The sequence below is a fragment of the Phocoena sinus genome, chromosome 14 (genome assembly GCF_008692025.1).
Source record: "Phocoena sinus isolate mPhoSin1 chromosome 14, mPhoSin1.pri, whole genome shotgun sequence".
Taxonomy (NCBI): domain Eukaryota; kingdom Metazoa; phylum Chordata; class Mammalia; order Artiodactyla; family Phocoenidae; genus Phocoena; species Phocoena sinus.
This window is the reverse complement of record NC_045776.1, coordinates 23,806,050-23,832,023: the sequence shown is the minus strand read 5'-3', so window position 1 is coordinate 23,832,023 and position 25,974 is coordinate 23,806,050. Positions and strand designations below refer to the sequence as shown.

The window sequence follows — 25,974 nt, the reverse complement described above, 5'->3', positions numbered from 1 at the left end:
TGTGGCACTGAACACTTCCCACAGGTTAGAGCCCACGTGCCCTTCAACAGGGGTGGTGCGTCAACGTGGGCAAGAACCCAGGAATTAGAGTTCAACTTCCGAGTCAGGAATCTTTAACCCTTACTTGAGGGCCTACAAACCTCTCAGCATCAAGAAAGGGAGAGAAAAACCATGATGATTGGCATATAAGTACATAAAAACAGCTCCCTTGAGGGGCTGACACTCAGAGGGACACCCAGCACACCGAGAACAAAGGGCAGCGTTTGTGCTGGAATGTGTGGAAGAGACCGCCACTAGTCTGAAACTTTAGAGAAGGGGAAGATCCAAGAGGGCTGAGACCTTAGAGAAAGACCCCCAGAGAATCTTCTCAAATGTCAATGTTGACAGCCTTAAGGTGGATCTTAACCAAGAGCTGGAAGTTTGCAGCAACAGAAGAGAAGCGCAGAGACAGGAATTAGCTGTGCGATGGGTTCAGGGGACGGGGACTGGAGAGCTGAACCAAAGACAATTTTGAGGGTACAAGGTAATTATGTAAAAACCTTGCCCTCTGAGGGGAAAAGAACCTCCGTCAGAATAAACTTCTTTTTGTCAAAAATTCAAAACAGCATCTCCCCACGAGCAAAGAGACTGTTTTAATGCAAACAATTGACTTTGGGGAGATTTTGGGTTCTGAATATTTGCAGGCTTTGGGGGGTTGGGTAACGTAATTAAAGCAATACTCAAATATTCCCAGCACCAGAATTGGCTTGTTGTTTTACTCTTTAAAAAAATACATTCCAGGGCTTCCCTGGTGGTGCAGTGGTTGAGAGTCCGCCTGCCAGTGCAGGGGACACGGGTTTGTGCCCCGGTCCAGGAGGATCCCACATGCCATGGAGCGGCTGGGCCCATGAGCCATGGCCGCTGAGCCTGCGCGTCCGGAGCCTGTGCTCCGCAATGGGAGAGGCCCCAACAATGAGAGGCTCGCGTACCACACACACAAAAAAACCCCAAAAATACATTCCAGGACTTCCTTTAGTAATCTTAAATGCTGAAATCTAGCTCTTTTCAGTAATGGTTGTGAGAAGTCCCTCATCAGTTGCAAAATCCCAAATGGTTAAGTATTTTTAGTGTTATATTTAGTGTCCTTTATCAAGATCCACATGCGTTCTAAATTTTAAGTTAAATACCGTACTGGAGCAGCAGGTGTGCCCAGGGAGAGGGAAGCCCAGCTTCCTGGGAGTAAGTTACCAGTTATCTTTGCGGGCACATGCAGCCACACCGTGTTCTCTCTCAACTACTAGAGCCCTCCTCCCTGCGCCCCCTGCCATAAGCAAGCACTGTCTTGCCATAAGCAAGCACTGTCTACAGAAGGAAATGCTCCCGTTGGAAGCAGCACGTTTTCCTTCTCTGGTCTGAGTGCCATGATCGTGCTCCATCCCATATTCGTCTAATGCTGATCTGGAGCATATTAACATTCTTGCTGATACCATGGTCACCTCCAGTCCTGGAAGTACTACAGGCTCCACGACTGGGGAGCTTACCTGGCCAACCTGCTCAGCAACCACAACTTGGTGCATTTTGCTGAGCCATGTTCAGGCTTCTTGACTAGTGGAGAAGGGACATAGGGAAAGGGCCAAAGATGGGAGGCATCAGGCAGTGGGCAAGGCCTTCAGAACCCAGGAAAGCAAGATCAGAGGCCGGGGCAACCTTGAGCTTGAGATGGGCCCTACTGCCCAGCTGCTGAAATGTTTCTTCTTCAATCCCCTTCTCTTCTTGCTTCATTTCTTTGCTGTCCCTGACTCTCAGTTCCACCAGACTATATATTAGCCCAGGATCTAGTCCTATATGAACTCAAGTCCTAAATGCTTTCTTTTTAAATCCTTGTTTTATATTCAATGAAGCTTAAATTTATAAATCTAGCTTACGACTTGGAGAAACCCTCTCTTTTTTAAATAAAAACGTAGATTTATATGCATATTGGTTAGCCTGTGTGATACTGAATTCTTCTCCAGGTGGTGCGTACCTATTGAAATACAAACAAACCTTTTTGGACAGGATTCTTCGCAACATAACATTATTCCCAGCTGCCCCCCTGTCCTCATGCCACCTGTCTCAACCTCATTTTATCAGGTCTAGTATGATAGTATCAAATGATATCACCTAAGAAATGTAGTTCCTGTTCACCTTCTTCTCTAAAATAACATCTCTAAATCTGCTTTCTACCTTTTATTAATTCGGGTGGGTGGGTGGGTAACAGACAGCTTTACTGAGATATAATTCAAATACCGTATGATTCTCCCATTTAAAGTGTACAATTCAATGGTTTTTAGTATGTTCACAGAGTTGTGCAAGCATCACCAAAATAAACTTTAGGATTCTGTCGTCACTCCAAAAAGAAGCTCCCTGCCCGTTATCAGTCACTTCCCACCAGTCCCCCTAACTCTAGGCATTCACTAATCTACTCTCTGTCTCTACTGGTCTCCCTATTCTGAACTTTCATGTGACTGGGAACCATATATGACCTTTTGACTTCTTTGGCTTCTTTCATTTAGCATAATGTTTTCAAAGTTCATCCATGTTGTAGCATGTGTCACTCCCTTTTATGGCCAAACAATATTCTGCTATATGGATACACCACTTTTGTTTATTCATTTTTCGGCTGGAGGACATCTGGGTTGTTGCTACTTTTTGGCCATCATGGGTAAATAGAAATATTCATGTACAGTGTTTAGTGTGGACATGTTTTAATTTTTCTTGGATTATAACAGTAGCTTTGTGGGTTTGTCTGAGGGATAGGCACTGAAAATCCCCTTTACTTTGAGCTGATCAGAATCTAACTGTTGTGTCAAAAGATGAGACATAGCATACTATTCAGGAACAATCCCAATCGCTTTATTCCCCAGTGAGTTATGTTTAGTGGATTTTTTAATCAGCTAAAATGGAGTAAAAATCCCTTAATTCTGAGGTGTTTTATCTGACAAATAAAACAGTACACCTTTTACTTCAAATATTTATCAAATAAAACACTAACAAAAACTGATACCCCTCGCAGTCGACTGATTTGCAGTCTAGCTCCTAAAAAATACCAAAACATTGAATTTTCAATTTTGGAAAATTCAAGGATCTCTTAACAGAGAATTCGATCTGGGGAGTTTAGTATGACTATTTGGGTAGTGCCTTTGTTTCGGTTTTTTGCATCTGACCTCAAATACGAGTTCAAGTGGGCTGCTTTAAGAGTGTTTTCCTTCAGTCACTCACATCCTTTTGCTTGATGATACTTCTACCCTTTTTAGTCTACCTTCCTTATGCCAGGAAGAACTTAACATTTCCACGTAGCATCTTCCTTTAAAAGCTACATTGATTGAAAACTTATGTCCACACAAAAACCTGCACAAGGATATTTCTAGCAGCTTTATTCATAGTTGCCAAAACTTGGAAGCAACCAAGATGTCCTTCAGCAGGTGAATGGATAAACTGTATCAAAGTGGTCAAGAGCACAGGGTTTGGAATTCGGGGGCCGGGTTCGTATCACCTCTGCCAGCTGCCTGCTATGTGCCTTAGGCAAGATGCATGACTTCTGTGGTTCCGCTGACAAACCTATAAAATTTAGTTAGTGCTGCAATAATGATTAAGTAATGCTCCTACATCACTTACAATCTTAAGGAACATTCCGTGTTGTTATCATGCCTATCAATAAAGTAGGGAAATATTTTTGAGATACACTAATAAACTTTTCTCTTTTACATTTCTTTTACATGTCATTCTCCTTCCTCAACTCAAAGGATTAATTTGTCTCGGGAGGATTAGGATTGTTATAACAGGAAGGCGAAGACAAAGGAAAAGTGCCTAAGTTCACCTTCTGACTGTCAGAACATGGTTTACGAGTATGTTAATTGTCTTGGTAGCATGGTAATTGTCTTGAAGTTCCTTCTGTTGCTGTGGGGAAATGAACTAAAAGTGTGTTAAATTTCCATTCCAAAATCAAGAGCCAGGCCTGGGGGAAAGTGAACATCAGTTTCACTGTAAATCACAGACAAAGAGAACTCAGGATGTGAAGTGGGGGGGGAAGCGGGAGAGGCTTCTGGTGCCATGAGAAGAGGCTGGAGGAAGGCACACAGTGGCACCAAGGGAGGCAGGCAGTGTCATTTCTAACCTGGGCTCTTTACCCCCCACTTCCGGCCTTAGGGGAACCCTGGACCAGCCTAGCCTAAGGAAGAAGCCAAGCCTCAAGGGGAAAGCCCAGGTTCAGCTCTGGTATCCTTAAGACTGACAGCATGCCAGGACTGGTAGAGGAGGAAAGGGGTGAATCATAGGATGATGATGACGGAAAGCAGAGTTTGCTTCTTATTCCTCAAAACTGAGAAGTGTCTTCCAGACAACTTCTTCAAGAGCAAACCACTCATTCTCTTCTTACAGACTTCCTAAGTGAGAAACTCTGCAGTGTTTTGTGAAACAGTCACTTTGGCTTAGTACCATGATAGCGAGGACATCTTTGATTAGTTCTAAAAACAATGCATCATCAGCCCAACTCCGAGAGAGAGAGGAAAGAGCACAGGAGAACAGGAAAACCTGGATGCTAAAATGGACACTGCCACCTAGCAATGTGATCTGGACAGGGTGGGTGGGTCTACAACATACTTCACAATGGTTGTACCTAACTGTGATCATCATCCGGGCCACAGTGTGGATGTATTTTGGTGGACTCATCAGTCATCACAGCAAGAAACTATTAGTAAATTTCTATTACTGCAGCCCCCAAGTATTTATATCCCAGGAGAACAGGAGATGGCCACGGACTCCTTCTCTGGTCACTCTGGATCTACACTCTTGGCTTAGTTACGGATGCCACATTTCATGGGGTACACTGAAAAACTGGAATAGACTCAAAGGAAGTCAATCAGAATTCTGAACCGTCACATGAGGGTTCCACTAGCCAGACCGGAAAGAGTCTAACTTAGAGGAGAAAAGACTAAAGGTGCATTCCCAGACCAATCTGTTCTGGTGGCTGCTCCAGAAAAGAGGCAGGAACGAGGGTGGGAGTAAGTGACAGTAGGATATCTGCTCACCTCTGAGTTTCAAACAGTGGAATGAGGGGGACTAGAAGTTTCCAGAAAGACTGGGTACCATAACACTGAAGATGCTGAAAAGGAACCCCTATCCCAGAAGATTTGACCTCAAAAGCCTTCCAGCTCCAAGAAGGGAACGCTTAGTTATTGTATGCATTTCATGAACATATACTCTGCAAAATAAAATAAGAATATCTACAAATACAAGGAAGTAAAATGAACAGCATTGTAGAAATGACAACCTCATACAACTGGGAAGAAAAATCTCTGCTTTGGATTGCTGAGCTAGAATTCCTACACATCAGGCAATTATGATGGATCAATATGTGCAATGATAAATGGAATAAAACTCTAGGAGCCCAACGACCCAGTGGGGAAGCAAAACCAACTGGAGTGAGCATATATCGATCCCCAAAATCTTAACTGAAGACTGGTACTCCACATTTAAGCTAAACGCAGCTACACTCCACACAGTTCACACACCTATATTAACAGGTCCCCAGTAACCTCTCAGTAACCACACGGTTAGGGGTGCAGTACTGCTAGCTACTAAGTATAACTAATCGGAAGCCGCTGGATACTAGGATGTCCCCCTGCTCTTCATCCCTCTCTTACTAGGTATAAGGCATTTTCTTCTTCTTCTTTTTCTAAAATTTTTATTTTATTTTATTTTTGGCTGCATTGGGTCTTCATTGCTGCATGTGGGCTTTCTCTAGTTGCCACGAGCAGGGGCTACTCTTCGTTGAGGTGCGCAGGCTTCTCATTGTGGTGGCTTCTCTTGTTGTGGAGCACGGGCTCTAGGCATGTGGGCTTCAGTAGTTGTGGCAGGCGGGCTCAGTAGTTGTGGCTCGCGGGCTCTAGAGGGCAGGCCCAGTAGTTGTGGCGCACAGGCTTATTTGCTCCATGGCATGTGGGATCTTCCCGGACCAGGGCTCGAACCCATGTGCCCTGCATTGGCAGGCGGATTCTTAACCACTGTGCCACCGGGGAAGCCCTACACAGCATTTTCTAAAAAGACATCCCACACTTCTAAGTACTCTTGGTACTTGCTCTTCTGAAGAACGTTAATTCCCTTTTTAAACAAAAGGGACGCCTTTTTAAAAGCAAGTCATTGACCATGAGGCATTTTCTTCTCTAGTTCTGGGAATACAGAGGACCGAATTAATTTCCATCACCTTTTGGCTGTAGGTGCCCCTCCTCTGGCTTCCAAAATCATTGATCTATGATGGGGACAGGAGCCAGGTGGACTCAAAAAGCATTTGCTTTTAAATCTTCCCACTGTGCTTCTAAAGGACATAAACACAGGGCCTTCTCCTGGACGTGCTGCATGGCCTGCAGGCTTTCTACAACGTTACCTGTGCACAGAAGAGTCCCTTCACTTCCCAACACTCTGCTGTTGACAAAGACCAGGTGGATCGCCTGAGTTACACAGGTGGTTTCAGCGAAGTTCTCAATACTGCTTCACTAAGACAGCACGTGGAAGTGTTTATATCACCACCTGAGCACCATCTGATTAACTCAACCTCTGGGGGTGAGGCCTGGCCATGGGTAGTTTGGAATCTCCCTAGTGATTCTCCTGTGCAGCCAGGGTTGAGAATCACGGCAGGAAAAGCTAGGCATCTGCTATATTTGGAGGATCCTCTACCTTCTAACGGGCTTTCAAATTCTGTAACTTCTTTCCTTGATCAAAGTTCACTCTCAGAGCCTTAATTCATACTGAGATGCTAAAAGCAACCAAGCAGAGCTTAAAGACTAAGGAGACAATTAAAGCTTGTGACACGGATTCTTTTTGTGAGCACCAGCTCTGAATCCCCCAAATCATAGAGACTCATCTATTCTAAAAATTTCCCAAATGCTTGTCCAAGACTTACTCCTTTCTGAATCAGTTCTAGAGCTTTTTAAAGAGATAATTTGGTTTCACCCCTGAAATTCTGGTTCAGTAAAGCAGGTGTGTGTGTGTGTGTGTGGCGGCGGGAGGGGGCGGGGGGGGGGGGGGAAATTCTCTCCGTGGTTCTGAAATGGAGTCATCTGGGGTAACCTCTGCTTACTCCCTCCATGGGCAAGGCCAGTACTAAAATTCAATTCTAACAATTTATCTCCATTATAAAGGACCTCCCCAAGGCTTTCTTCTTTTTCTTTTTTGAGACAAAACACTGTCCACTGTTACATGAGAACCTATGTTCTGATGTAATCAGAAAGCTACTAAAAGAGCAGTGCTCTTTAACTCAGTCTAGGAAAGTGACACTGATAGAGGAATAATGGCCATGTTTTCCTTATATGTCTCCTATGATGGGGATGGCTTGCACTGAGCCAGCCACCTTCTCTCACCTTCTGTCCACTGTAGCACACCAATAAGAACTACGGGGCCAGGGGACAGATTTCCTCTGGGGACCATGAACTAGTCCACAAAGACAACTGCATTTATGGGTGTAGACACTGCCCTGGACACGAAACTAGTCCTCTCTTTTCCCCTATTAGGAAAACTGTGAGCAAGCTCCCCCTGAAATATGTATTCATAAATTACTTTCTGTGCTACTGTACTAATACACTGTGCATATTATTTAAGAGATACACCAACAGAATTTTAAACCTTAAAAGATTGTGAAAAATGAAGTTCTAATATTTTTTTCCTACATGCCAGTGAATCTTCCAAAAACCAATGTGCCCCAGCAGACTGTTGCTCTAACCAACTGATGCACCACCGCAGGGACCAGAAGTGACCGAGTCTCACTTCCATCCACTTGGGGAAAGCTGTGTTTTGTTTTTGTTTTTTTAACATCTTTATTGGGCTTTAATTGCTTTACAATGGTGTGTTAGTTTCTGCTTTATAACAAAGTGAATCAGTTATACATATACATATGTTCCCAAATCTCTTGCATCTCCCTCCCTCCCACCCTACCTATCCCACCCCTCCAAGCGGTCACAAAGCACCGAGCTGATCTCCCTGTGCTATGCGGCTGCTTCCCACTAGCTATCTACCTTATGTTTGTTAGTGTATATATGTCCATGCCTCTCTCTCGCTTTGTCACAGCTCACCCTTCCCCCCCCATATCCTCAAGTCCGTTCTCCAGTAGGTCTGTGTCTTTACTCCTGTCTTACCCCTAGGTTCTTCATGACATTTATTTTTCTTAAATTCCATATATATGTGTTAGCATACGGTATTTGTCTTTCTCTTTGTGACTTACTTCACTCTGTATGACAGACTCTAGGTCTATCCACCTCATTACAAATAGCTCAATTTCGTTTCTTTTTATGGCTGAGTAATATTGCATTGTATATATGTGCCACAACTTCTTTATCCATTCATCCGATGATGTTTCCATCTCCGAGCTATTGTAAATAGAGCTGCAATGATTATTTTGGTACATGACTCTTTTTGAATTATGGTTTTCTCAGGGTATATGCCCAGTAGTGGGATTGCTGGGTCATATGGTAGTTCTATTTGTAGGTTTTTAAGGAACCTCCATACTGTTCTCCATAGTGGCTGTACCAATTCACATTCCCACCAGCAGTGCAGGAGGGTTCCCTTTTCTCCACACCCTCTCCAGCATTTATTGTTTCTAGATTTTTTGATGATGGCCATTCTGACTGGTGTGAGATGATACCTCATTGTAGTTTTGATTTGCATTTCTCTAATGATTAATGATGTTGAGCATTCTTTCATGTGTTTGTCGGCAGTCTGTATATCTTCTTTGGAGAAATGTCTATTTAGGTCTTCTGCCCATTTTGGGATTGGGTTGTTTTTTTGTTATTGAGCTGCCAGACACTATAAAACTCTTAGAGGAAAACATAGGCAGGACACTCTATGACATAAATCACAGCAAGATCTTTTTCGACCCACCTCCTAGAGAAATGGAAATAGAAACAAAAATAAACAAATGGGACCTAATAAACTTCAAAGCTTTTGCACAGCAAAGGAAACCATAAACAAGACCAAAAGACAACCCTCAGAATGGGAGAAAATATTTGCAAATGAAGCGACTGACAAGGGATTAATTTCCAAAATTTATAAGCAGCTCATGCAGCTCAGTAACAAAAACACAAACAAGCCAATCCAAAAATGGGAAGAACTGTTTTTCCGGCCTCCCCCACATGCTCAGTTAGTGACATCAGGCAGGCTGTCTCTCAAGCAACTGCCTATAAAAGCAATTGAATAATCACTTGGTTCCTGCAGTGTATTGTATTACTTTCCTTTTGCTTAAGCTTACAGATTCCATCACCGAAGGGCAGTGGTGTCCACATTCTAACACTGTTCTAGGAGCTGCTGAGTGAGTAACAGTGCAACTTCACTTTAAGTTCAAAACTCAAAGCTGTTGGTTTTCTGTATATGACAAAAAATAGGTTTAGACGTAGTGCCACTGATGCTGTATTTCCTCTAGACAGATTAGCAACAACCTGTAAACTTCTGTAATTCTAATTTCAAACACAAGCCTATAAATCCAAAAGAACATTGCTAATCACGTGGAATGGCCAGCCTTCTACTATTCCCTTGGGCCTGAAGGACCATCTGTTCTCTGAGGGCGACCTATAAAGGGAATCCAGCTCAGCCCTGATGTCTCCTTCCAGCACTTCTTTCCTTTGGACACTATGAAATGATAATGACATTGCTTATCAGATCATCAGCATTATTTATCACCAGATTATCACCACCACCACCGTATCAGACACTTACTGAACACTTACTCAGTGCCAGAAATCATTCCAAGCACTTTTCATTTATCAACTAATTTAATTCTAACGATCCGGTGATTTAGACACTATTTATCCCCATGTTAAAGACACAGGCACTGATGCAAAATAAGGTTAAGTGGCTTGCCAAGGTCACACGGCTCCTCTGTTCTGAGAGCCAAGGCAGTCCTGTCCCTGGACGCCGAGCCGCTGCGCTTTACGGCACCTTCCTCTCCTACTAGACTTGGGCACATGAGCACGTGAGGTCCACGGCCACTCTGTCTTTCGGGATATAAATGTAAAGACACGCAGTTAAAAAAAGAGTAGCTAACATGGTGTGAAGGCATTAGCATGATGTAAACAGAAATGTCATTTCATCCTGCTAGGCTTCATATTTTACCAGCTTTCTTTCACTGAAAATTATTTCAGACACCGTGTAAAACGAAATCTGATTCACATGTCAGCACCACTATGAATTCTGAAAGCAGCCCGTGTGAGGTGACGAGTGTGACTCTGACAACAGAACCAGGCTGGGTAACGACAACGCGGGGGGAAGCTCGAGAGCGCGTCCACTGGGTCCTGCCCGGCGCGGGACGGCTGCTCAGGGGCCGGTTATCTCTTATAATAACCCGAGGATGGAAGTACACACACGGATCCTCCTGCTTCAGCTGAAGAAATGGAGGAACCTTAGGTGAAAGAACATGACCCGGTGAAACACGGGAAGGAAGCAGTGAAGCTGGGCTGCTAACTGGGGTCTGGTGTGCCCACCTCCTCAGACATGAGCCCCTGAAAATCACGCCTGACCAACCTGGTGTGCACAGGTTTTAACATGATTTGAAATACAGGTAAGGACCTAAGTTTTTATTTCTATTAGATTAAATTATCAGTTCTTAATCAAAGAACTGCTCCCAGCATGTTATAGAAATCCAGCCAGGTTAACATCTCCTCATCTATAGATAAGGATGGAAGCAAAAGATCTATTAAATTTGCACATGCATCAAGCCAGGGCGACTTAAAATATCAAATGCAATAATCAAGATTCAAAGAGATACCCTGGAATACTGGAACACAGGGACAAAAGGTGAAATTTAATACCGGTAACTCTGAATCCTGCTCAGCATATAAAAAATCAATTGTGCAAGTTGCAGAATGAGGGAAACATATCTTAAAAGGAGAAACTTTTCGAAGTTAAGGGAATATTCATTACCTGGATCATGGTGATGGTTTCGTGGGTGTATGCGTATGTCAAAATCGGTCAAACTGTACGTGTAATTTAACGTAACTGCACTTTGAAGAGGTGCAGCTTACTGCTAGTCAATTAAACCTCGTTACAGTGGTAAGAAAATAATTCTTGTGCATATGTGGGCAGGGGGAGGGGAAATAGGAATTTGACAGCTTGCAAACTTAGTAAAAATCAGCAATATGAAATGCCTGCCAAGTCAGTGCAATTGTCGGCTCTGTAACAGAAACTCTCTGTAAGGAGGAACTCTTCGCCTCTCCTGGCAGACCGCATTCAGAGACCATGGATATCAGAGAGAAAGACCGGATGGTGTCCAGGGGCGACCCACAGTGGGAGAGGGGCTGAAAGCTATGCTCAGAAGGAATGGCTGTGGGAGCCAGGATGCTCAGCCAGAGTCGGGGAGGGGGCTGCCACGTGTAAGGAAATGCTCACTGTCCTGTGTAGCTGCTCAGGACAGAGCTCAGAGCCACAGGTGAAGGCGACTGGAGACGAGTGGAGTGCTGCGTGATGGAGAAATTCCCGACAATGAAAGCTGTTAAAAATGGAACGCGCTTGAGAGACAGCTACGTGGACTGGGAATGGTCAAGCAGCACCTAAAGGACCAGTTGCGGGGATGCGGTCTTCAGCGTCCCTACAGCTTAGCCAGTTCCTACCAAATGACTGCAGGCCCTTTCCTAATATGACGCCATTCCCCAGGTAAGATAAAAAGTGGTTACTAACAAAATGAAGTATCTTTCAGCTCTATGATTTTTGATTTGGGACTTGACTATTAGTAACATTCATGACCTCTGCAGTGTCACAGAAGTGATCCAGTCCTATTCTTTTCTAAACTCACAATTTTAAAAGATGACAATATACACTCACATCAGATGTCATAATTAGCCACATTCACTGCATACTTAACGTTCCCCTACACTCAAATCTAAATAATATAACTAGAATTTTAAACAGGGTAGGTAGAAATATAAAGAAACTATACAGTCTAAGAGATTATAAAGGATCAAATGATGCTATCGACCTCGGTGCTGGGGCACCCCGTCGGGAGGGAGAGGGGTGTACAGGCATGGCTGAGCAGGGGGGCATGGAGAGGAGACGAGGGAACTAGGGAGGAGTAAGTGCAGGAAGAGAGTCTGGGGAAGACAGCACCCTGGGAAGAATCTGAACAAAGGGAACTAACTACCCAGGGCATGTTCGAGAAATAAGAGATAATGGCAGAGAGGAGACAAAGTCATTCCTGTGTTCAGACATCTTGAACATCTCCTATACCTTGTCCTAAAGCAACCTAGTCCTGACCTGAAATCATAATGAATGGGAAGGAAAAACTGCATCCAAAAGTCAGGGCTGAATGAAGTCACAGCTTCAGACTTTACTGTAAAAATCCAGGAAGTCGCTGCTCCCTAACCACTGACCTCCCCAGTGATGCCATCACTTGTGTTCAACGACAGCCAAGGAAGCTGTCCGTCAGCTTTAACATCAGCTCCCCCAATTTTTATAGCACTCAATGGGTTTTAAAGGTTCCTCATGACCTCTCGCAGGTCCAAATCCCTCTCTGAGGTGAAGCCACTATTCTCCTTAAAGGGTGGACTCACTGAGAACCACAGGCCCCAAAGGGTTTGTGCATGGACACACAGTAGGTGGGAGAGACATCGCCAGGGACAGACCCCTGGACACTCCCGTAAAGCAAACATCTTACAGAGAAACAAAACCTGGCTCTGCTCTCAACACTGAAAACATGAGGCTCAATCAGAAAGTACTTCACATCCCAAACTTCCCCAAACTATACAACCCAGAATAATAAACTACCTTACATCAAAAAGGAAGAAACTGACATCATTCTAGTTAAAACTTGATCTCAAAGCAAAGTGTGAATTTCGGTCACCTATGTGCAGTTCTTTTTTTTTTTTTTTGCGGTACGCGGGCCTCTCGCTGTTGTGGCCTCTCCCATTGCGGAGCACAGGCTGCGGACGCGCAGACTCAGCGGCCATGGCTCACGGGCCCAGCCGCTCCGTGGCATGTGGGATCTCCCCAGATCGGGGCAAGAACCCGTGTCCCCTGCATCGGCAGGCGGACTCTCAACCACTGTGCCACCAGGGAAGTCCCTGCAGTTCTTTTAAAAAATTATTTTCCCAAAGATCCAAATTCCACAGAGTCTGCAGCCCAAAAGAGATGCTGAAATCTCCTGAGTCCGTTCTTGTCTATCCCAGAGTATGCCACCCCAATGACCAGGAAGATAAAGTTGTCAATTCTATTCTTTTTTTTTTTGACCTCTGAAGATGGAAAATGTAGAAGTTTCTCATTACCTCTCTCCCTCTGCAACACATCTCCACAGTCAGGATTTCTCTTGGAGCACTCCCACAGGTGGGGGCAGGTTTCATTCGGCTGCCACAGGTGGGCCGAGCTGCACTTCCCCTCCCCGGGACCCCGAACAGGAGCAGTCCCATCTTTCACTATTAGTCACAGCTCAGCAGCACCGCAGAGCCAGATGGAAATGTGTGTGCTCTATTTATTACCTTGGCTACCCGAGCAAATGAATTTGCTCTGCAGTGTCCCCACTCTCTTTCAGGAAAGAACACAAAAGGTTAAAAAAAAAAAAAAAAAAGGATCAGACCTGGGGAGCACAAGAAGGTGACCCACTCCTACCAGCAGAGCTACAAAATATACCAAAACTCTAATCTCACTCTGGAACTTAGACACTTTTGACACATTAAGGCAAAAGGTCTATCCTTCGGTCCTCATGGCCCTGAGGACCAGAGTTTGCTCTGTTTTGGGAAGACTACCTGGGGCCAGTCGACAGGCACCAGTGATGGAGGGAGTACAGCTTCTCAGCAGGTATAAAGGGCTTTGGGGCAGAGACCGGGTCTGAATTCCAGCTTCAGCATCTACTATCAATCATTACACAGAGGTCATTGAAACAGGCAAGGTATTTCCGCAAGAGTCTAAACGACTCATGAGAAGGTGTTCTCATCCTTGGAAATGGTATAGGAATATGGAGAGAAGGAAGCGATTTTGAAATAAGGCCCATCAGAGAAAAATTGGTCTTTGAACATCCCTTGTGTCATATTACCTCTTTATCTAACAAGCTCTAAAATGTATCCATTGCTCTAGGCCATCATTTCCCAAAGAGTCCTTGAAGACAGTTTTGTGTCTAAATATGATTTGCAAACCCCACATAATGCATCCCCATCATGGAGACTGGAGACTCCAGAATGCATGTCAACATAACTACCCTGAGAAGCCCCCTGCCTTGAAGGCAGATGGTTCACTTGATTAATCCAGGGTTTCCAAGAGTCGTCTGACCATCTCTGTACCCTTCGTTAACAGAACACACTTTTCTCCCAAAGTTCACCCCGGCCTTCAGAGGCCTCCACCGTCTGGCCACCCTGCCTCTAACTGTACCGTCCACACACCCCCGACGCAGACGCACTTATCACATAGGTTAAGCTTTCCTGGGTGCTGGTTCCCTAACCATGCCTTTTGTGAATAATAGCTTTTTTGGGATATAGTTCACCGAACACACGCTTCACCCATTTAAAGTACACAATTCAGTGGGTTTCAGGCGTCTGCAGAGCTGTGCACCCACCCACACAATCAGCTGCAGAAAATTTTCATCACCCGCCCCCAACCGTCGCCACCACTTAAAAAAACAAGACATCCTCACCAGCAATCACGCCCCAGTCCCCTCAAACCTCCGGCCCTAGGCAAATACTAATCTACCTCTCTCTACATATTTGTCTACTCTTGACATTTCATGTGAGTGGAATCGCACAGTACGGCTTCTTTTATGTCTGGCTTCTTTCACTTAGCATATTTTCAAGGTTCATCCCTGTATCAATATTTTGTTCCTTTTCATGTACCGAATAATATTCCACTGTATGGCTATAACCACATTTTATTTATCCATTGGTCAGTCGATGGATATTTGGTTTTGTCCCCACCTTTTGGCTACTGTGAATAGTTCTGCTATGAATGTTTGTGGATGAGTTTCTGGGTGAACATGTTATCATTTCTCTTGGGTACATACATAAGAGTAGAATTGCTGACTCCTGTGGTAACTCTGTCTAACCTTCTGAAGAACTGCTGGACTATTCTACATTCCCACCAGCAGCGTATGAGGATCCTAATTTCTCCACATCTTTGCCAATTCTTGTTGTCATGTCTTTCTGATGACAAACATCCTAGGGGGTGTGAAGTACTACGTCACTGTGGTTTTGTGACCGTACTTTTTGATGCCCCACTGTTAGGGCATTGATCACTCTACTCCACCCACCTAGAGTTCTGCTTCTCACTCTACACATTCTACCAATTCATCAAGATCCAGCTTAAATGCTACAGTTTTCTTGGCCCAGGTGTGACAATCATCTCCAAACTCAATTCAAACAACGCTGAGCATGGCTTCAATTTACACTTCCTGCAGTTACAGGCTTTTTGGCCTACTGTGTCCTCTCTCTCCAGCCAGACTAGACTGTTGGCACCTTAAGAAGTGGGGAGTGGTCTCACATTTCTTAGTGTTCATTCGGGAAGGAGCCTATCAAATAATTGATACTTCACAAACGTTGGCTGATATGACTTAACACAGGAGCTGAGGCTGGAATCAGGGGAGGTAAAAATGAGGGAATGGGCATTTCGGATCCTGAACAAGGGAGGAGCAGAAATACAGTAGCGGTCAGTCTCCTTTCTCACGGGAACTATAGTTCCTTATGTGGAAGACAGAATTCACGAATTTGATGTTTTATACTAGCTTAGCCTTTTTATTCACTGTGAATCTCCATTTACTCTCAAGCCTAGTCTTGAAGTCAACAGGGATAGGGACAAGGAACCAATCATCTTGTTTTTGTGTCTCCTCAACCTTTCCATCCAGCACAAGATTCTGGGTGGAAACCTCAGGATGGGGATGAAGATCTGGATTTTTCCCTTCGAGCTTTGACAGACTCCTCCCACACACTTAAAGCATCAAGAATTGGAGTGTCCCAGTGTGAACGACATGAAGAAAGAAAATCCAGTCCCCACTGAATCAAGAGAAAGAATTGCTGAGTCCAAGGCCAACTGACTCAGAGTCACAGAAGACTGGGAGTCATTAACTTTAGCTTCTTGTACCCTTTATTTTGCCCAGTGGTTATGGAGGCTCAGATTCAAAGCAAACTGTGTTAGACTGTGGCTGCTTGATCCACATAACAATTATTTCAAAAACTGCCGATGAGGCAGGAAGAGCACAGTACAGTTGGCAAGTATTGTTAAATGAACGTGTTCTAGTATTCAAAGTTGACAGCGAAGGCCCATAATGGAAATGCAGCAAAAAACCGTCCCTGCATCTGACCAGTGGGTCTCCCTCTTTCCCTGCAAAGATTCTGCTGGGGCTTCTAATATGCCTCTCAGATCAATAGCAGAAACCATGAGCTGCTGACAACAGAACTTATACAAAAATAGCTCTCTCTCCTGTGGCCACGTGTGCTGGCCTTACGCTTCTAATGCACGTCCATGAGCAAAAACTGCACAAGAATTTCAGCAAAATTATCTGGCTACACCCTAGGACTCGGTGGGTAAAACGATTATAAACCTTAGCACTTTAAAGAAAATCCTTGAGGAAGCAACTCCTTGTCCAACTTTAACATCCAAACCCCTTAATCATCAAATGCATTACCATAGGCAAGATCATATCACCACCACCCTGGATGCCCACACCTGCCCTTTCCCTCTAACAGGTGTGAACAAGGACCCAAACAAGTGAAATAACCCAAGAGCACAGCTTTCGGCATGGAAAGGAAGGTAGGTATTTAATCAAAAGGATCTATGGTATGGATAAAAGTGGAGGCTGGATGTTTCTCCAAGCTGTAGGGGAGCCTCAAGAGGTCTGATAAAGAACAGCAACTTCTGATACATCTAAGTGCAACTGGCTAGGAGAGGAGAATGGAATGAAAAACAAACATCAATGACATCCATGAAAGGACAAGTCTCAGGGAGCTGGCAGAACTTTTAGCATGGAAGGAAGTCGTCAGAACCAGGCCATACTCGCCTTCCATTTTAGAGCCATAAAGAAACCATCCGTAAAGGAGGAAGGATAACCTTCCTCACATGAAGCCAATGATGACTTGGCTTAAGTGATTCTCCCAAGATGTAGAAGCCTGTCCAGACCCCAGGTCCCCCTCCACTGTGCACACACCTGAGCGAGGCCGTGTGCTGCATCACGCTACCCCTCATCCTTCTCCACATGTGATCTGACCTTGAACTACTCTTCAGTCCAGAGGTGTGTGCCTCAACAGCTTACCAAGCTAAGCGACTCCAGGTCAAGCCCTGATAGCAGATGGACATAGTATGTCGTCGTTTTATGGCATCAGAGAGATCAAAGGTCATGACCATTTTAGCTCCACAATCTATAACATTTGGGAGAAATAAAATGGTTGTAGATCATTCTATTATTATATTGCTATTCTCCAATCACTGCTTATATTGAATACGGTCACTGTGTATCCATAAGGAAGCAGACCTTTTACATACTGATCTCCACAGCCAGCAATAAAACACTATAAATTAGTAAGGAAACTTATGTAACAGTCTTTCCTCATGGAAATTTTCATTGGGCTGAAAATTACACCCTGATATCCACCGAAGCACAGACCACCTTAAGTGGGATTCTTTCTCACTCCTCTCACTAAAGTAGCCTAAGCAGCCCTCCTCCCTACAAAGGACTCCTGCCTTTCCTGCTAGCTCTGTAAGATATTCTCTAGAGGTGGCAAAAAAGATTTAGCTGAAAGGATCCAGCATTTTTCTGTTAATTGGAAAAATGCATTTCCACCAAAACTTTGGTAAAACTATCTTTCCCTATACTATATCTTGACAGTTCAAGACCAACACTGTGGTGGTTAATTTTATGTGTCAACTTGGTTAGGCCACAGTTCCCAGACATTTGGTCAAACATTAGTCTGTTTGACTACCTTTACTGCTATGAAGGTGCTCTTTTCTAGATGAAATTAACATTTACATCAGTAGACTTGGGTGGGCCTCACCCAAGCAGTTGAAGATCATAAGAGAAAAACATTTGACGTCCCCACCGAAGAGAATTCTGCTAGTGGAAATCCTTCAGACTCAAACTGCAGTATTTTTTCCCTGGATCTCCGGCCTGCCAGCCTACCCTGCAGATTTTGGACATGCCAAGCCTCCATAATTGCATGAGCCAATTCCTTAAAATAAAAATCCCTCTCTTTACATACACACACACACGTGCGTGCACACACACACTCCATATTGGTTCTGTTGCCCTGTAGAACCCTGACCAATACACTCACCTAGCCCACCTTCTGATGAAACAGACCTGTACCTATCTTTCAGAGTTCGAAAATCAGACCTGCTTAAGTGCCTAAACAGAACCCCACTTCCAGGCTGAAAACCCGAAACCACGATGCATAACTGCTAATTTGAAATTTCTATATCTGCCCCAAATGCCTGGCATCTCGAGAAGTTGTCAGAGTCCTGGTTCCTTCAAAAGGGAGCCTTCGGTGAGATCTGCAAAATGAATGGGGATGGTATAAAATGGATTCATTACACCTGGAGGGGAGGAGAGAAGGCCAAAAGAAAGTCAAGGAGAGATGACACACTAGGCATTAACTGCATTGCTCAAAACTGAAATAAGTCTAAGGAGCCACTGTTCTCCAAGCCAAGGCTCAGGTTCACAAGAATAAGACGAAGACATGAGGAAAGAAAGAAAGTAAGAAAAGAACCTGAGCTGGTTTGGTTCCCAAGACTCTTCCTCAATCCCAGAATCACCACTCCACCACTGAGAAAAGGCAGCCAAAGAAGGCAGAAACTCCCTTTTCTTCCCTCTGACTCTACCCAGGAGGACTTCTGGGCTGAGGTTATTCTTACCTGGCCATCTGCTTGTAGGCTTCCTCGGCCACAGCAAAGATGTGAGGGTCCATATCCCCCATGTTTTGGCCACTGTAGGCATAGATGACATCTTGACCATAGATTGGCAGCTGTTCATAAGGATTAATGGCAACAAGCACGATCCCTGCAAACAGAAAATGCAGTCAGATTCTGAGAGCACGACGGCCTCGTGACAAGAGCTTTACAGGCCCCTGTTCATATACATCAGAACTAAAGAAGGAAAGAGAACAGAATGAGTCTTAACCAATCACTCAACTAAATCTAGATGTATGTGTGTTTATCAGGCACTCTGCTAGGCCCTGATGGAGAAAAGAATGACAGGCCAGGCCTCCAAACGCCCTAGAGCATGGAATAAGCATAATATGCACGGGGACGTGTGCACACACACACACACACGCATGCACAAATGCTCAACAAATTGAATTCATAAAATACACATGTACAGAGTGTTGCAGGATCAGAAAGAAGAGGGTACTTAACCCGGCCAACAGGTGTTAGGCTTAAAAAAATAATGTCAGAATTAAAATCTAAAAGAGGTACTGTTAATTTCTCATTTGTATGTGGGCTGTCTTAACTAAAATATAAACAACTTGTGAACAGGAAATACGATTTACACATCGTAATGTCAAATCTCGGCTCAGCCGATTATTTTTTATTTATTTATTTTTTAACATCTTTACTGGAGTATAAATGCTTTACACTGTTGTGTTGGTTTCTGCTGTATAGCAAAGTGAATCAGCTATACGTGTACATATATCCCCATATCCCCTCCCTCTTGTGTCTCCCTCCCACCCTCCCTATCTCACCCCTCTAGGTGGTCACAAAGCACTGAGCTGATCTCCCTGTGCTATGCGTCAGCTGATTATTAATTGTGTGACTTTGCCAAATTACTTAACCTCTGAGTGCCTTAGTTTCCTAGACTGCAAAATGGGGATAATAATTGCATTTCCCTGGTTATCCTGAGGGTAAAATGATTAATAGAGAGGACATTCACATCATTCAGATTTGCACAGTAAGCACTGAGTGTTGGCTATTTTTTATTGTCTCACATCACACTATATCATGTATTATCTTTCACTTCACTATTTTTCCCATCTTGTGTCACCAAAAGGACATATTGCAATGGTGGACTCAATAACTACATGTTGAATGAAGAGTTAGCAAATCCTCTCACCCTGAAGATCTTTTACGGAAGGGCAAGGTAAATTGATATTTGAGAATGTGAAGGGCAAGAAAAAAAACAAACTCAATATTCAAGATAAGACAAATTCATGCCTTTTTCTTTCACATAAACATATTCTGGATCTCAAGGGAACCACTGATGGGTACAAAAAATGTGAGCTTTTCCAGTCATCCGGGGAAGAGAAGGCAAGAATGCAAAGGGTCCCTGACAAGATGGGAGAGCTCCTACATTGTGCTCCCTTCTGGTGTTTGAAAAGAAGAACAGTCAAGAGAATGAGAAGACAAGCCATAGACATATCTGATAAAGGACTGTTACCCAAAATATACAAAGAACTCTTAAAACCCAACAGTAAGGGAATGAACCATCTAATTAAAAAAACAGGCAAAAGACCTAAATAAACACCTCACCAAAGAAGATACAGAGATGGCAAATAAGCATGGGAAAAGATGCTCCACATCGTAAGTCATTAGGGAAATGCAGATCGAAACACCAATGAGATACCACTATACACCTATTAGCATGGCAAAAATCCAGAACACCAGCAAGGTCAAATGCTGGCGAGGATGTGGAGCAAAGGGAACTCTTATTTCATCACTGGTGGTAATGTAAAAGGGCACAGCCACTTTGGAAGCTCCTTATGAAACTAAACATAATCTTACCATATGATCCAATAATCACACTCCTTGGTATTAAGCTAAAGGAGTCAAAAACATATCCACACAAAAACCTGCACATGGATGTTTATAACAGCTATATTCATAATTGCCAAAACTCAGAAGCAACGAAGATGATCTACAGTAGGTGAGTGGACAAACTGTGGTACACTGAATAATGGAATATTAGTGTTACAAAGAAATGATTTATCAAGATATGAAAAGACATGGAGAAAACTTAAATACATATTACTAGGTGAAAGAAGCCAATTCGAAAAGGCTACATGCTGTGACTACACCATATCATATTCTATAAAGGCAAAATTATAGAGACAGTATAAAAACTCAGTGGTTGCCAGGGGTTAGCAGGGAGAGAGGGATGAACAGGCAGAGCACAGATGACTTTTAGGGCAGTGAAACTACTGTTATGATACCATAACGGTGGCTACATGTCATTATACATTTGTCTAAACCCGCAGAACACACAACACCAAGAGTGACCTAATGTGAACTATGGACTTTGGGTGATAGCGATGTGTCATTGTGGGTTCATCAATTTTAACAAATGTTTCACTCTTGAGCAGAATGGTCATAGTGGGGAAGGCTCTGCATGTGTTGGGAAAGGGTTATATGGGAAGTCTGTGTACCTTCCACTCAGTTTTGCTCTCAGCCTAAAATTGCTGTAAAACGTAAAGTCTATTAAAAGGGGAAAAAATACGAGAGAGGGAGAGAGAGAGAAAGAAACGTGAAACTTAATAAACCATATTACCAAAGTAAAGAAGAAAGGGCAAGGAGAGGAAAAAGACAAAGTCCAAAGACAAATTCCTCTCCAGATGAAAGTTTTCCTGAAAATACAACCTGGAATGAAAAATAAGGCCCAGAACTGAGAAAAACTCCAATTAATAAGAGAATTCTCCAAGTCATTCGCCTTAAAAACAGCCTCTCATGTTCTACTGGTTATTGAGAGTTGTCTAAAACCCTAATTCATTCCATTCAAATTTTGATATTTTACTCTGAGGTCACACATTTTCCTAAAATGTCTCAGCCCCCTCCACAGCAGGTTAGAGTGCTTGTTGATGGCTTAGAATTCTGCGCTACATCAGTCACTCTGAAGGCTGAAGGTGGAAGAGCCAAGGTACACTTGGATAGATGCATGCAGACACCCGGACCTCTCTTAGAAGGAATGCCTGTAAAAAGCGAAGCTGGCGGTCATTTATCCCTTTCTCCAAAAAGGGAGATTTTCAAAAATCTTTTTTTTTTAAAAAAAAAAAAACACTTACTGAGGGCTTCTTTCAAATAAAACTCTCACTAACAACTGGGGGAAAGGAGCTTTGGGCGACTCTCTCAAGCACTGAAATCAACATGGTATTTCCAGCTCCCAAAATCTGGCATAGAAGCTCACCCTAACTTAGCAGCCAGCTGGCCAATTCCAAACCCAAGTGGGATATCACAATGAAAAGAACTCTGACCCCCTGAGGGCTCACCTAGGATCACAGATAAGACCAAGGCACTGAAGTACAAATGGGACAACCCCCCACAAAGAAGCCCTCAGCTGACTCTGCAACCAGATCCTAAAATGCTTTGCCCCTCAAACGACAATATATATAGGGTTCCTGTTTTCACCATACCACTTAACAATAGTCTAAAAAAGAGAAGCCAAAATGTGGGATGGGGGAAATTGAGAAATTTCAAGAAAAATCTGAGAGAAATTTTAGGACATTTCTTTAAAGCATCTGTCATGGCACATAAATCATACCAATGTTTTCTTAGGTCAGTCTCCCAAGACAATAGAAATAAAAACAAAAATAAACAAATGGGACCTAATCAAACTTAAAAGCTTTTGCACAGCAAAGGAAACCATAAAAAAGAAAAAAGACAATCTACAGAATGGGAGAAAATACTTGCAAACAATGCAATCAACAAGGGCTTAATTTCCAAAATATACGTACAGCTCATACAACTCAACAACAGAAAAACAGACAACCCAATCAAAAAATGGGCAGAAGACCTAAATAGGCATTTCACCCAAGAAGACATACAGATGGCCAATAGGCACATGAAAAGCTGCTCAACAACGCTAATTATGAGAGAAATGCAAATCAAAACTACAGTGAGGTATCACCTCACACCAGTCAGAATGGCCACCATTAAAAAGTCTACTAATAACAAATGCTGGAGATGTATGGAGAAAAGGGAACCCTCCTACACTGTTGGTGGGAATGTAAGTTGGTGCAGCCACTATGGAGAACAGTATGCAGGTTCCTCAGAAAACTAAAAATAGAATTACCACATGATCCAGCAACCCCACTCCTGGGCATATATACAGACAAAACTGTAAGTCAAAAAGATACATGCACCCCTATGTTCATAGAAGCACTATTTACAATAGCCAAGACATGGAAACAACCTAAATGTCCATCAACAGATGAATGGATAAAGATGATATGGGGTGTGTCTGTGTGTATGTATTTATATGTATATGTGTGTATGTGTATATATATATATATATATATATATATATATATATGAATACTACTCAGCCATAAAAAAGAACGAAATAATGACATTTGCAGCAACATAGATGCAAACAGATTATCATACTAGGTGAAGTCAGAAAGACAAATACCATATGATATCACTTATATGTGGAATCTAAAATATGGCACAAATGAACCTACCTATGAAACAGAAAAAGACTCACATGTAGAGGACAGACTTTTGGTTGCCAAGGGGGAGTGGGGTGGGGGAGGGATGGACTGGGAATTCGGGGTTAGTAGATGCAAACTACTACATATAGAATGGATAAATAACAAGGTCCTACTGCATAGCACAGGGAACTATATTCAATATGCTGGGATAAACCAGGATATTGAAATTAACACAACATTGTAAATCAATTATATTTCAATTAAAAAGTAAATTTAAAAAAAGCGCTTGTCATGGTTTCTGATCATGAATTCAACAAATATTCATCATGCACATGTTTGTACGTGGGCAAGTGAGAGGGTCAGACAGAAAGGCAGCCCTTTCTCAAGCAGAAAACAAAAACATGCACCCCAATGTCCACTGCAGCACTGTTTACGATAGCCAAGACACGGAAGCAACCTAAATGTCCATCGATAGAAGAATGGGTAAAGAAGATGTGGTACATATATACAATGGAATATTACTCAGCCATTAAAAAGAATGAAATAATGCCATGTGCAGCAACATGGATGGACACAGAGATCGTCATTCTGAGTGAAGTAAGTCAGACAGAGAAAGACAAATATCATGATATCGCTTATATGTAGAATCTTAAAAAAAAAAGGGTACAAATTAAGTTATTTACAAAACAGAAACAGACTCTCAGACTTAGAGAATCAAGTCACAGTTACCAGAAGGAAGTATGGTGGGGAGAGATAGGGGGTCTGGGATTGACACCTACACAATGCTATATTTAAAATGGATAACAAACAAGGACCTACTTATAGCACAGGGAACTCTGCTCAATACTATGTAACAACCTAAAGGGGAAAAGAATTTGAAAAAGAAGAGATACACATATATGTATAACTAAACCACTTTGCTGTACACTTGAAACTAACACATTATTAATCACCTATACTCCAATATAAAATAAAAAGTCAATAAAAAACAAAAACAAGCCAGCTGTACATTTGCATCAGTGCACTCCACAGTGAGAGCAAATGCCTGAGCTAGCACATTGGGATGATTTACTGCTTTCCTACTCATTCCAGGAATGTGCCTGACCATCAAGCCACAAGGTGTGGCCCCTTTCTTCCCCCCTTGAGCTGTGATTAACACCAATCCTCCCACAGAGAGGTATGGCAGCCTAATTAAGCCACATTCACTGACTGCAAACATTTCAAGGGTCTCAGGTGAGAGGCACTTATAATGAGAGTGAAAGTAGGATTCTTAGCCACTGGGGTTTAACAGGTAAAGTCTAAAGATTGTAAGCACTTCCAAACACACACAGCCAATAGATACCCCCACTTACCACAGTAAGTGTAGATATGGTTGGACTCCAGGAAACGGACCTTTAAGTTATGCAAAACTGCAGGCTCATGTAGATAGCTAAGGGCAGTTAGGTCATTTTCGCCCACCAGGATATCTGGATTCCGCAGGAAGGGAAGCTGGTTGCTTTGGACATCAATGGGGTATTCCCGAATCTAAGGAAAGGCAAGTGACAAACACAAAAAGGCACAGTTATGAAGCATTTAGCCGGTATTCAATGTCCTGTCTTGTTGGCTAGGATGGCTACCCTAACATGATCATAAGCGAAGATAAATAACACGTTTCAAACAAAGCGAGTTGAACAAAATACCTGTGTTGCCATAAGTGACAAGCTCAGGTAGAAAATTTGCTGATAACATAATCCCAGTGTGTCAAGGTAAAAGACTGAATGACATGAGAAATTCAGGAAGCACAGGTAGATTTAATAAAGTGTTCTTCTGCTTCTCAATGCAAAAGTACTGAGTCTTTAATTCGAGCTGCTGTACTGTTCTTTCTCCTATCCAGGAAAGCTTCTTTGGTTTGCCCAATGGGATGCTGCTGTTTCTTTACTCTCTCTCCCATCATCCAACACACTCACCTTTTTTTTTTGGATTACCTTACAACTAGCAAACTGCTCTCCATAATTCCACTCAAGTTGTCCACATATTTTTCCCCAACCTAACTGCGAGCAGTAATTTTACTTTAACATAAAGTATAATAGGAGCTTGAGGTGTGTGTGTGTGTGTGTGTGTGCGTGTGTGTGTGTGTGATTAGGGCCTATGACTACACATCGTAAAGTCAAATCTCAAATACAAGGTGTTATCCTTGTACTCTCAGCATACATACCACTTGGACTACATAAATACTCAAAATACGTTTAGTGACAGGATATATAACTGACACCTGTACACATGTAATTAATACAAAGATGTAATTAACAACAGTCAGCTCTATCCACCACCAGTCCCTCCCATCAAGCCTCTTAGACAGCCTCATCCACAAGAGGGCAGACAGCAGAAGCAAGAAGAACTACAGTCCTGCAGCCTGTGGAACAAAAAACCACATTCACAGAAAGATAGACAAGATCAAAAGGCAGAAGGCTATGTACCAGATGAAGGAACAAGATAAAACCCCAGAAAAACAACTAAATGAAGCAGAGATAGGCAACCTTCCAGAAAAAGAATTAAGAATACTGAGAGTGAAGATGATCCAGGACCTCGAAAAAGAATGGAGGCAAAGATCGAGAAGATGCAAGAAATGTTTAACAAAGACCGAGAAGATTTAAAGAACAAACAAACAGAGATGAACAGT

General features: G+C 43.0%; 1 protein-coding gene across 1 annotated transcript in view; it reads right to left on the bottom strand.

Annotated features, from left to right (window-relative positions):
• The window catches only part of MYO5B (myosin VB), a 382,234-nt gene that overhangs the window by 182,535 nt on the left and 173,725 nt on the right, over window positions 1-25,974 (bottom strand). The window contains exons 3-4 of the mRNA XM_032603558.1: window positions 24,668-24,839; window positions 18,811-18,955 (exon numbers count right to left, since the gene is read on the bottom strand). Of these exons, the coding sequence (XP_032459449.1) occupies window positions 18,811-18,955; window positions 24,668-24,839 (317 nt within the window). The remainder of the gene's footprint in view (window positions 1-18,810; window positions 18,956-24,667; window positions 24,840-25,974) is intronic.